Here is a 12,600-nt window from a genome sequence, read left to right as displayed (position 1 = left end):
AGGTTAAAGCAATTGACACTCAAAACCAAAAATATAATGTACTAAAATAATATAAAATAGTTTTAAAGTAAGCTATGTCTCTCAAAAGGAGGGGTAGGTCACTAGAATTTTTATTACGAATATTTTATATACATTTATTATTTAAAAAAAAGATTTTCTCTTCTAAAACTGATCTCAGCAGGTAACTGTGGTGTAATTGTTATTTTGGCATTAGTCTCTCATCAGATAATAATGTTGTGCATTTTATTGCATTAAGTAGCATTACTTATTTAAGTATTCTACCTTTAAAATAAAGGATGAGATTTCAAACTCATCCACTGTATGTTCAAACATTTAAAAAGTCAAAGGTACAAAGTAGCATTGAAATAGAAAAATTAAGAGCTTGTTAGGAAAGTGCAATTTTTAAAATTAGTAATCCTTGGGGATTTTCAAGACCTTTTTTTATTTCTGCATGAAAGTAAGTTTATAGTGTCTAATTTATAGAGCAGAAAATGGCAAAAGAAAATTTTTCTGAAATGTTATGTTGCGGTTCAAGTAGAACTCTTGGCTCTAAGTTATGCACTGAGAGAGGATCAGATCGATGATTTACGAACCAGATCCCTCTGTAAACACTCTCATATTCTCCATCAGTAATACTTGACAAAGCTGAGTATTTGGTATGAAAACTTTTACCATATCACTTAATTTAAAATTAAATCACTTATAATCACTGGAGATTAGAAGTTTTAAGGTGATATAAAAATGATGTGTTAAATTTAAGGTACCTAATAGTTTCATGGAGAAAGGTTTTGAATCACCGAATCCAACTACTACTGGCTTATTTATTTCGCTAGAGGGTTAAAAAGGATGTCTGTTTACAGATATTTTGGGTACCCAGTAGTAAGACATTTCAACTCTGTACTACTTTTTCTCTTAAATTTGTTGTAGCTCCTTTTTCTCCTCTCTCTCTATATCTATCTACCTACCTATCTACCTATCTATCTATCTATCTATCTATCCTATCATCTATCTAATCTATCATTTATCTAAACATGTTCAGGGATAAAAGAATACGAAAGGAGAAACCAGTTATTAGGTATCTGGTGAATTAATGTCTGAAAAACATCAAAGACAAAAGTGCTATATAAATGCTGGATGGATTTAACCCTAATTTTCCTCTTTGTTGGACAGTAATGCCATCTTTCTTTTGGGCTGTTAGAGAAACAGCAAGAGTTAGCTACTGCTATTGCACTCAATTCAGGGTTTGCACATGTATTAGTAGGTAGGCAATATACTGTTAAAAAAGATAGCCAGCTTTTCTCAGGGCTATTATTTAAGTCTACTGCTTTTTAGGGTGGATAAAATGGGATATGAGTTGTTTAATCCAATTCCTGCAGAGAGTAGCACTGCTCTCCCTGAATACAGTGTTTACTAAAATGTTATGATTTGAATCCCTGTCATCACAGTATTCAAACATTATAATATTTGTACATAAAAGTAAATTTATCTAGGCTCCTGGATACTTAAAATTATTTCTCAGGTTTTTACCCACGTTTCACTTAAGAAATAAAAGGCCCTATTTATATCTTTGTCCTGTAGTCATGAGATATTTAAAAACTGGTCTTGTATGATTTGGGTTTAGCTTTCTAAAAGCTCTCAGAGCTATTAATAGTTATCTCATTCTGACCCAGGAGGACACTTACATGTGCATCTGCAAAAAGAGAGACATATTAACCAACTAGAGGTAGACCACAGAAAGCTCTCCAGCCTGTATATAACTATAATAACATTCATTAATAATAATGTTATTTTTATAATGGTCACATCACTTCGATGTTATTAGTTTCAAAGCCAGACTGATTCAGGTATAAAATTTCTGATGAAATCTAAAGCAGTAATTGACTAAGTTATAAGATGACAGAGCAATTTATTAACTCAACAATTTGTTTTCAGCACACTTGGGAGCTCTGTTCCCATGGACAGAGATACAGATAGTTAATTAGGTCCACGTGATAATATCAAAGATATCAAATGGATTAAAATATTTCCATCTTGAGTTTTCCCTTAGGAGTTTGAATAGTTTACCATGAGCTTATAATAACCCCTAGGATGTGTAGACAGAAGTCATGGTCCCATGTCTACTGAACCCTAATGAGGTTATAAGTTCCTCCTGGGTGTTGCAGGTCTATGGAGGCTGTTGCTTATCTTGGTTCATGTTTAACCCAGTGGCCTCAGATGCAGGAGGAGTCAAAATCTGTCAGGAATGTGAGTGCCCTTTTGGTCTGGGAACCAGACAAAATAATCAAAACCCAAAGTGTAGCTTCATGAAAACTACCGAAGGACAACAACTATGTTTTCTCGCATTTCCTAAGGTCGTATTAGAAATGATAACATTACTTTTGTAAATTGGAGAATTAACAGTTACAATTCTCTGTACCTTAAAGACACTAATGGCAGACTCTATTCCTTTGCTTGAACTTCAAGCTCTCTCTTATCCAGACCTGAGTCTTAGACTCTCACAGCTGGGTATTAGATCCTAATATCAAAATCTGCTACCAAGCCACATGCGATCAATGTTGTGCAACAGAGAGAATAAATGATGGCTCTTGGCAGGTGTCCCAGGCAACACAAAATTCATATGAAATTACAAAAGATGATGAGTAGTCTGATTAAGATTTATTGCCTTTATTCACCTTGATTACTTATTGTTCCCCAAGCATTTCTTTCAGAATAGGCTAATTAGCATACCTTTGGGCTCCAAGCAGAACAAAATACAGGGAATTATGTGTAGAAATCAGTAGTGTTGGACAGTGTCTCTTTTCAAGAGGGTGTTTAGCAGCCTCTGAATAGTGCCGAAAACATCTTCTGGCAACGAGCTGCATAAAGCGCCGGTCAGGTCACTTGGCTCAGCATGAATTGAAATTATTAGGGAAGAATTTACTTGCAAAGACATAACAAAGCATCCCCTTACCTCTTCACAATATTTCAGGTTAACCGACTTGCCATCACTTCGCACACAATCCAACATCCTTGTTTTCATGCCATTTCCACAAACTGCCTTCTCACTCAGCTGGCATGTACTCCAGTCTGGAAGGAAGGGAGCATATCAGAACAGAAGGCTATGTATGAACCGGATTTCAAATGAAACTCGGATGACCTGAATCCCATATTTAATTCACAACTGCTTCCTAAGCCCCGCAATCAATCATCCCACACGCAGAGCGTATGGGCCCCGGCTTTGAACATATCTGGAGTCAAATGGAAATGCTGGCGTTGCACATCGCTACAGGGACTATTCCTGAGGCAGATGTCTCCCTGACAATCTTGCTAGCTAGCTGTTTGGTGATACTGTAGAAATGGCTGTGGCCTGCAGATCAAATGTCATTTAAAAACTTTTTTCCTAACGAAAGTAGAAATTTAAATTTCAACATTTTTGTTTCAGCAAAATAATCATAATTTTAATGGCTCATACTTTAGGTAGTTATATTCAAATAAAACTGTCTTTCACTTACTGTCCGTACTGTAGAATACTGTAAAGTGTACGCTTATTTATTTCAAAATCACTTTGGCCATATTTATTTAATTCCCCTTATTATATGTCTTTTGCAAAATAATTCTTTTATCTTTCTTTCCAGGGTAATGTAGCATGCCCCAGAGAACTGTGATTTCATTCTGTCATGAAACTGAAGAGAAAAACCAAAAGAAGCAAAAAGCCAATCTGACTGCTGTGTGTCACTGTACAGTTTCTGGGGTTTATTTTGGTGTGAAAATTACTTGTGAAAAATTCCAAAATAAGCTTCAGTGTTGCCCTAAGTCATACAAACCATGAAAGTCTTCTTTCTTAGAGTATATGCCTTGATGGTATGAGATGAGGGTTTGGGAAAGAAATGGAATTTAGAATAAGCCTTTTTTTTCTAAAAAATACTCATCTATCTTTTTTCACCTATACCTTTGATAATATTTATATCTCTGAAATGTTTATATTCTCTTCACGCATTTCTTGGCAAGCTTAAGATTGCTGATGTCTTTACAGCAGACTAATCATGCCTATGAACTGCCCCCACAGAAAGAATTGTTGTTCCAGTATTCACAGTGATTAAACACATTCTGAAGAAGACAGACATCTTTCAAAAAACTGATACCTATGGGAAGATATATCTTTTATGTGCACCATCTGAAAGTGGGAGGGTGGCTTAAATAGGAACCCTTAGACTATTCTCCGTCTGCCTTAAGAGCTAATGTTTGTGTGATAATTTCATTCTCTATTTTGATGTTTATTAAAAATAAATATTTCTTTCATTTAATACGGAATTATTTCTGGGAGAGTAGGCAGCATGTCCAAAAGGCACGCAGACGGAGTTGAACAATACTTCCGGAAATGCTGCTGAGCTGACAGACGTGGGATTTGGCCTTTAACTCTATAAGGAGATGACTATTCACGTACCTGTCACATTATAATCATAGTGGAAGCAGTTTTTGTTCAGGTTACAGGGTTCCTTCTCAACAGCATCAGGGCAGGCTCTTCCTTCATCAGCAGGTTGTCTGATGGGATCAGCTGACCTTTGCCGAAAACTGCTTTGATTGCAAGGCTGTCAAAGAATAATATAACTCCTCAGAAAGGTGAATACTCAGCCACACAAGAGCTAATGTATTAGGGAGAGCACTGGGGCAAGAGTTAGAACCTTTGGGACACTGGCTAACTTAAACAATCTCATAACACCTCCATTTCTTCATTTATTAAAATCAAGGTGCTGGATGAGTTTCTGATGTTCCACCTAGCTCTAAGGTGCTGGGGCCAGGGAAGGTTGTCTGCCTTCCAGTACACGAAGAACGTTGCCTGCTCTCTCAGTTCTACAGTGATCAAGGCACCCACTGCAGCTGCTGCAGGTGATGTGCCCTGAGCGAAACAGGATGGAGAAAAAGAGGTAGCATTCTGTGCTTTGGATACTGACCCAAGATAGTTAAGATACATGTCTAAGGAATAATTTCAATGAGACCAGATTCTTGCATCTTCCTATACACAGGAAAGCACTCAAGTCATTAACTAGAGATGTCTGTTTTAGTGAGTAGCAGTAATCTTTTGATGTCTGACTGTATGTTCTTTCCCAGCAAAAAACTCCTGTTTATCCTGGCTCCTCCTTTACCTTTTCAGAGCAGTTCCTCAGAGCTATCTAAAAGGTTGTCTCCCAGGCTATAATCCTCAGTAAGATCCCCAAATAAAGCTTAATGTGCAACTTTTAAGCTGTGTGTGTTTCTTCAGTCAACAATGCTTAAGAGATGTGTCTAACCCGAAAAGATATCTGCACCCCCTTGTTTATTGCAGCACTATTTACAATAGCCAAGATATGGAAGAAAACCAAAGTGTCCATCAATGGATGAATGGATAAATAAGTTGTAGTATAATTATACAGTGGAATATTATTCAGCCATAAAAAATGAGGGTTCCTACAATTTGTGACAACATGGATGGACCCTGAAGGCATTACGCTAAGTGAAATGTCAGACAAAGATAAATACTCTATGATCTCACTTATATGTGGAATCTAAAAAACAAAAGAAAAAACAAAACTCATAGAAAAAGAGATCAGACTTACAGTTACCAGAATTGGGGGTAGGAGAGAAGGGAGAATTGGAGGAAAGTGGTCAAAAGGTACAAATTTCCAGTTATAAGATAAAAGTAGTAGGGATGTAATGTACAACATGATGACTGTAGCTAACACTGCTGTAAGGAAAGTTGTTAAGAGACTAAATCTTAACAGTTCTCATCACAAGCAGAAAATTTTTTTCCTTTATTCTTTTCTTCTTTCTTTTCTTTTCATCATACCTATTTGAGAAGATGGATGCTACTGAACCTATTGTAATCATTTCACAATATATGTAGATCAAACCATCATGCTATATGCCTTAAACATTCAGTGATGTCTGTCAATTATTTCTCAGTAAAACTGGGAGAAAAGCCTATGTGTCGAATATTAATAGATACATCACATCATCCATACACAAACACATACATATGGTCATATTAATTATTGTAGATCACTAATACAGAAATTATAATCTATCTATTTATCTAATGTAGTTGACAGGACCTGAAAAACGGTTTTAAGGGTGAACTTTAAATAACTAGTTATATACAACCTTTATTTTCCTAATGTGCACACATATATGCATACAAACACAACTTAGCACTAATTAAAAAGACTGGTTGCCATTCTCCTACTGGTACAGTCTTGTTTTGAAAACATTTGGTTACTAAGATGAGAAACAGTAACTTCAAATCTGATGCTATGGAATTAAATAGAATAGAAAATCATTTGCATATGCTTGTGAAACAGCTGATTTTTTTTTTCTTTGCCGTACGCGGGCCTCTCACTGTTGTGGCCTCTCCCGTTGCGAAGCACAGGCTCTGGACGCGCAGGCTCAGCAGCCATGGCTCACGGGCCCAGCCGCTCCGCGGCATGTGGGATCCTCTCGGACCGGGGCACGGACCCGTGTCCCCTGCATCGGCAGGTGGACTCTCAACCACTGCGCCACCAGAGAAGCCCAAAACAGATGATTCTTAATTGCAGTTTAACCTGTATCCAAGTCAACTGCCAGCCCTGTTTTTCTCCTGCTCTATCAGTTGGCTGCTAATCAGCATCTTTAATAATGTTAACACTGAAATAGAAAATTAATTTCTCCTTGAAAACATGTATCTGTCCCATATTATATTTCAGCAAATTAATTCCACATTAGATGTATCTTTTCCATGATTTGATGCCATTCTGAAGTGTGCAGCTTTACCAAGGTGCACAAGGGTAAGCCAAATTTCCCACATCATCAGCCAGTTCTGTTTCAAGTGACTCTCCTCCCAGGGTCCCATGGAAGAGGCCCTACGGGCTGCTGAAATCTAGACGCTTTGTGTGATTGGAAACTCTCAGCTGGCTTTCCAGGCCCAAAGAGACTCAAGAGTCAGTGTGTGGAAAGAGATTCACTGATGCACAGCTTTCTTCTTTCTACTCCCTTTCTTACCAGGATCTTTTGCGTTTTAGTGTCAATACTCCTGCTGCCATACGCCTACTGTGTGAAAGATTATTCCTACAATTTTAAGTAGATTGGGCAAAAAGCAAGGGATGATAATAACCTGACACCATTAAAGTATTTTTACTAGATTTTCATGCTTTTTCCCTTTACCTGGAAGGAATCATTATCACCACTGCAGTTTTTAACATGCTGTGAATCCATAAGCAAACGTAAAGGCATTTTGGGACTTCCCTGGTGGTGCAGTGGTTAAGAATTCGTCTGCTAATGCAGGGGACACGGGCTCAATCCCTGGTCTGGGAAGATCCCACATGCCGCAGAGCACCTAAGCCCGTGTGCCACAACTATTGAGCCTGTGCTCTAGATCCCACGAGCCACAACTATTGAAGCCTGTGTGCCTAGAGCCCATGCTCCGCAACAAGGGAAGCCACTGCGATGAGAAGCCCGCGCACTGCAACGAAGAGTAGCCCCTGCTCTTTGCAACTAGAGAAAGTCCACAAGCAGCAATGAAGACCTAACACAGCACCCCCCCCCCAAAAAAAAGGCATTTTGTGCTGGGTTTAGGAGGATGGTGGAGGAGCATAAAGCTTGCAAGAGGTTGAGCTGTTCCAGTGTCAGTCCAAACATTGCTGATTTTAAATGGCACTGTCATAAGAATGAAGTAGCCAAAAATATGCCTTGCTTTGGTAACTAATTTAGTAACCAAGCTATTATTTTCTTAATAATATTTTTAAAGCTTTAGTGGTAAGGAATTAAGCAAATTCTACATTAATAAATGGTTAATTGTCTCACCAAAGTGCATCGGGTCCATGGACCCCATTCAGTTATCACACAATCCTCAGGACATGGTAATTTGCACTCTCTAGAGCCCAGAGGCATCTCTTCTGGGTCACAGAGGTAATCCTCTACATGGTCAGAAGGGCCATCCGCCGTGTTCTGCATGCATCTAGAAGAAAACATACCTATCAGTGAAGGAACTGGGACAACTGAACAATGGCCAACCTGTAAGGTACAAGGTTTTTCATAAGACATCACCATGGAGGTGGGGGATGGGAAGCTTTGCATTTAATAAATAAAATTCTCACAACATAAAGACATAAAAGGATCTCTGCCTCCCATACATAGTTGTATAGCTTATGATTTAAAAATCTGTGCTTGCATGTATCATCATAATCTTTTAAAATTATAGCCACTGTGTATACACTGTGTACATAAACTATGTGTCTTCCTCTTAAAGGAGAGGGTCATTTACACCCATATATGATGCAGAAACTAATGAGTTCACCAAAGATATTCATAGATGGGTTACAATTTTGGAATATAACGCATGTTTTTCTTCTGAGGAAAATGGTGAATTCCATGGAGAAGGCATATTCATATATGATGGAAGACAAGGCACACTGAAATCTCCTAGGGAGAGATTTCAGTAAGTGGTTTTGAGAAAGTAACTGATGGTATTTATCAAGTTGTTTTGTCATTTCAAAAGTAATTTTAGGGGCTTCCCTGGTGGTGCAGTGGTTGAGAGTCCGCCTGCCGATGCAGGGGACACGGGTTCGTGCCCCGGTCTGGGAAGAGCCCACATGCCGCGGAGCGGCTGGGCCCGTGAGCCATGGCCGCTGAGCCTGCGCGTCCGGAGCCTGTGCTCCGCAACAGGAGAGGCCACAACAGTGGGAGGCCCGCGTACCGCAAAAAAAAAAAAAAAAAAAAAAGTAATTTTAGCTTCCCATCTGCTGATAACCTTAAAAGAAAGGCAAAAGTGAAGAGACAATCATAAGAATAAAAGCACAAATTCTCTAAACGTGGTTGTTGGGATCTTCCTATATCTTGACCTTTTTTATTGTTAGTTTTCTTTTTAACAGAACAAATTCAAACATTTTATTACATTTCATTCTATTGTAAGCAGTCATAAAGGGCTCCTTAGTCATCTCTTGGGAATCTAATTAATGTGGCTAGTACCAGACTTAACTTTTACTGTAGTTAATAATCTCTCAAGGCACTTTTCGAATAGAAGAGAAAAACTTTATCCCTCATTTGTAACTCAGAGAAGGTCAACCAAATTAATAGGTTTGGGAAGAGAACTGCATTGCAGGAGATGAAAAGGAAGGCTTGAGCTCTTAAGCCTCTCAAACCCATTGCAATGTTTTAAACTGTTGGTTGCATTACATTACCAATTATACCTGGAATGTCAACTTTTCTCAGGGATTTACAATCAGTAGGGACATTGCATCTTCACAAATCTCCTCTGCAGAATCACGTTTCTATACAGCGCTGCTAATTTTAAGAGAAATGTGGTTTTCCTGTGAAACGCATTCAAGGACTGGAAAACTAAGCTGTTGGTTATGTCTTAACTGGGTTTGTAACCTGGAAAAATATCCACACAAATACCCACCTCTGCATTTTTTGGATATTGAATAAATATATAAAAAGTAATCACAAAAATATGCAAATGTAGACAGACATTTATATAGTTCCATTGTTGAAGGAAAAAAATAAATTATAAATTTCTCTGGGAGAATTTGTTTCCCAGGAAAAAAGTTCTAGCTTCAGTGGCATTTTAAAAATGTTCTGTTAAAAAAAAAATGTTCTGTTGACAGCAGCTATGAGAGGACATGGAGCAGACGGGACAGTTCAATCTCCAAAGTTGGATTTGCTAAGAAAAGATTACATTAATGTGAGGCCCTGACATGATGTACAAGGATTAACTTGCAAAATTACCTATTGATTCAAAGTTAAGGACAGATGTTCAATACTCTATTAAGTAGTTATGTGTATAAAACTTTGTTTTCAAAGGTATTTCTTTTCCTTCAATTTTTATTATACATGTAATAGATTCATTTTAGGAAAATCACAAGAAATAATGAAAATTCACTACATTCTATCAGAGATAACCACTCTTAACAGGTTACTATATTTTAACATATATTTTCATTTCATTAAACAGGAGCAAACTTCACCTACTATCTGTACCATTTAGGAAAAACATCAACAATACATTATAAAAATCTTTTTGTGTTATTAACTGTGTTTCTAAGACATAATTTTTAATGATTACACTTGAATTCCATCATTTGAATGTGCCACAATTGCTAAAAAACCCTTCTTGTTGACATTCAGATTATGTTTTATTTATTTGAGTTAGTATTAATGATACTTTTATCACTGTAGAATAAATAATGATACTTTTATCACTGTAGATCAAGTCTTGAGCCCAAAGAAAAGCACTTTAAGTTCATTTGCTTTCTTCAAATTCCTGGCCTTTTCTCCTTTCCATAGGAGAAGGGATTATGCTGTGAGAATACTGAACTATTTTAGAAAACAACCACCAAGTTGGAGGCCAAGGGTGGGCCCAGATGCCCACCACAGTTGTAGCAATAAAGGGGCGCATTGCCTGCAGAAAATTCAAAAGCAACAATAGAAATAACCAAATCTGTTTGGTTTTTATTATCATCATGTGCTGGCAATTCTACAAAAATGTTAGTGAAAAAATATTCTTTCCCAGCAGGGCAAACCACTACTATTACTCAGTCTTTGATGTCACACCATCCTAAAAGAGAAAGAATGAGATATTTTGAAACCTGCTCTCTTATAGACTCTTCTGTCCTGAAATGTCACCCAATGCTTGCATCTAACAGAACATTTGACCTTAATTAGCAGAGGGTAAGGTTTGGGAGGTATACTACTGAATCAAGAAAGAAACATTATTACACAATCAGAAATTCCAATCAATACTGATCTTCTCTTTTCTCTGTTTGCATTAAAAATGTTTACTGGAAAAATAAGTTGACCAGAAAAGTTACTTTGTTTAAGATGTGTTTGGAAATGTTGAGAATACCTATTCACAAAGCAAAAAGAAGCAACGTATACACAGGTAGCCGAAGGGAAAGCCGAAAGAAGTTCTTTATTATAATTTTTTTACTAACAAAAAACACAACCTGATCAAATTTTTCATATAAGAAAAATATTTTTATATTTGAAAGAGGAATTTTAAATTTGGCAGAAGATTGGTAGAAAACAGAATCTCTGTGTCTTTCTTCCCTGTTTCCCTGTTAACTCATTACCTCCACCCCACCTCATCCACCTTTAAAAGTTACCCCGTAAAATAACTTGAGAGTTCAGGTGGGCTTTTGAAAAAAGAGATAGAGACTATTTTTACTGGAAGAAATGTCTTACATAGTGTGTCAAGGTTTGATGATATAAACGTTAGCTTGTTCTACTTTCCTATTGAAACAGATTAAAAAATAGGAATCTTAAATTCATGAAAAATTATGTCATGAGTGAGAATGGGATTCTTCACAACAGGAGTTGTCAGGTTTTGGATGTTTTTATATTTTTCTTTACTGTGTGTCACTCAGCAGAGTTAGAAGAAACTGGTTGTAGTTAAAGAGTGACAAGAGACTTGAGTTTGAATGCAACTGTCACTTTACTAGGTGTGTGCTCTCAGCACACTACTTAGTAAGTACTTCTGAATCTACTCTGTAAAGTGGAGATAATAAAGCCTCATATACTTGTTTCCCAGGTTTGAGACCTTTAAGGATCATATGTAGATGGTGTAGGGATAATTTAATGAGTTAATTTAATCATATTACAATTATTATAATAATTTAATTGTATTAGGTTTTAAGGAAGTTCTGTGAATATGACAGGGTCTCAGCTTGGAGAAACAGGATTTAATAAAGGGGACAGACATGCAGATGGAGCTTTCAAAACGGTGAGGGGTATGTGGGGTCTTATAGAACAAGGCTGCTCAGTAGAGCTTTCTATGACAATGTAAATACTGTGCTGTCTCACAGAATTGCCACTAGCCACCTCTGGCTATCGAGCACTTAGAATGTGTCCAGTGTGACTGAGGAAATGCATTTTATTTCATTTTAATAGATTTAAAGTGAAATAGTCACACGTGGCTAGTGGCTACCCTACCGGACAGTGTGGTTCAGAGAACAAATGAGAGGCACTAGCCAGCAGGGGGTTTAGGGAAGGCTTCCTAGAGCAGATGACAGTATTCAAAAGATAGCCAGTTTGATACAAAGGATAAAGAGTTTACAAAAGATTATCACTAAGACACAGTTAGAAATATATTTGACCTTTAAGGAAGAAGTTACTGGGGTTGGAAAATCTGCATTCATTCACCTCGCATTCAATATGCAGCCCTTTCCCTGCAAGAGTACCTTGAAGCAAAGCTTCCTAAAATCAGAAGGCAGAGGATGATACACTGCTGCTGGAAGCAGATCCCTTTAGAGCTTTCTATGAACACAGACTCCATAAAAATAAAATTGAAGACAATTTCATTCAGGAGATTGGGAGGAGGGCAAGCTCATGTTGGCACATGAGAAATTGGGAGGTGGCAGTGCCTTTGCTTCTCTGTGTAACTAGGCTTGGCCTTACCTCACTTTTCGGGTTTGCACACCCTCTCCACAGTTGTCCCGCATGTTCACAAAGGTCACCTTGCAGATGCTCCATGGCTCTGTAACCCATATGTACTGGCTGCAGTCACTGTGGCAAGGGACGACCTCATACACCTGAAACACACACGTTCTCAATGACCTCACCTCACGGAACTCCATGAGGTGAGTGGGAACACTTCATATCACAGTTCTCATGATA

General features: G+C 37.7%; 1 protein-coding gene across 1 annotated transcript in view; it reads right to left on the bottom strand.

The window, feature by feature from the left end:
• The window catches only part of THSD7A (thrombospondin type 1 domain containing 7A), a 442,804-nt gene that overhangs the window by 21,204 nt on the left and 409,000 nt on the right, over window positions 1-12,600 (bottom strand). The window contains exons 16-19 of the mRNA XM_060108907.1: window positions 12,382-12,515; window positions 7,792-7,945; window positions 4,424-4,568; window positions 2,951-3,066 (exon numbers count right to left, since the gene is read on the bottom strand). Of these exons, the coding sequence (XP_059964890.1) occupies window positions 2,951-3,066; window positions 4,424-4,568; window positions 7,792-7,945; window positions 12,382-12,515 (549 nt within the window). The remainder of the gene's footprint in view (window positions 1-2,950; window positions 3,067-4,423; window positions 4,569-7,791; window positions 7,946-12,381; window positions 12,516-12,600) is intronic.

Source organism: Mesoplodon densirostris, chromosome 9 (assembly GCF_025265405.1).
Source record: "Mesoplodon densirostris isolate mMesDen1 chromosome 9, mMesDen1 primary haplotype, whole genome shotgun sequence".
Lineage (NCBI taxonomy): Eukaryota > Metazoa > Chordata > Mammalia > Artiodactyla > Ziphiidae > Mesoplodon > Mesoplodon densirostris.
The sequence above is the reverse complement of the archived record's forward strand: the minus strand, read 5'-3'. Positions and strand labels throughout refer to the sequence as shown.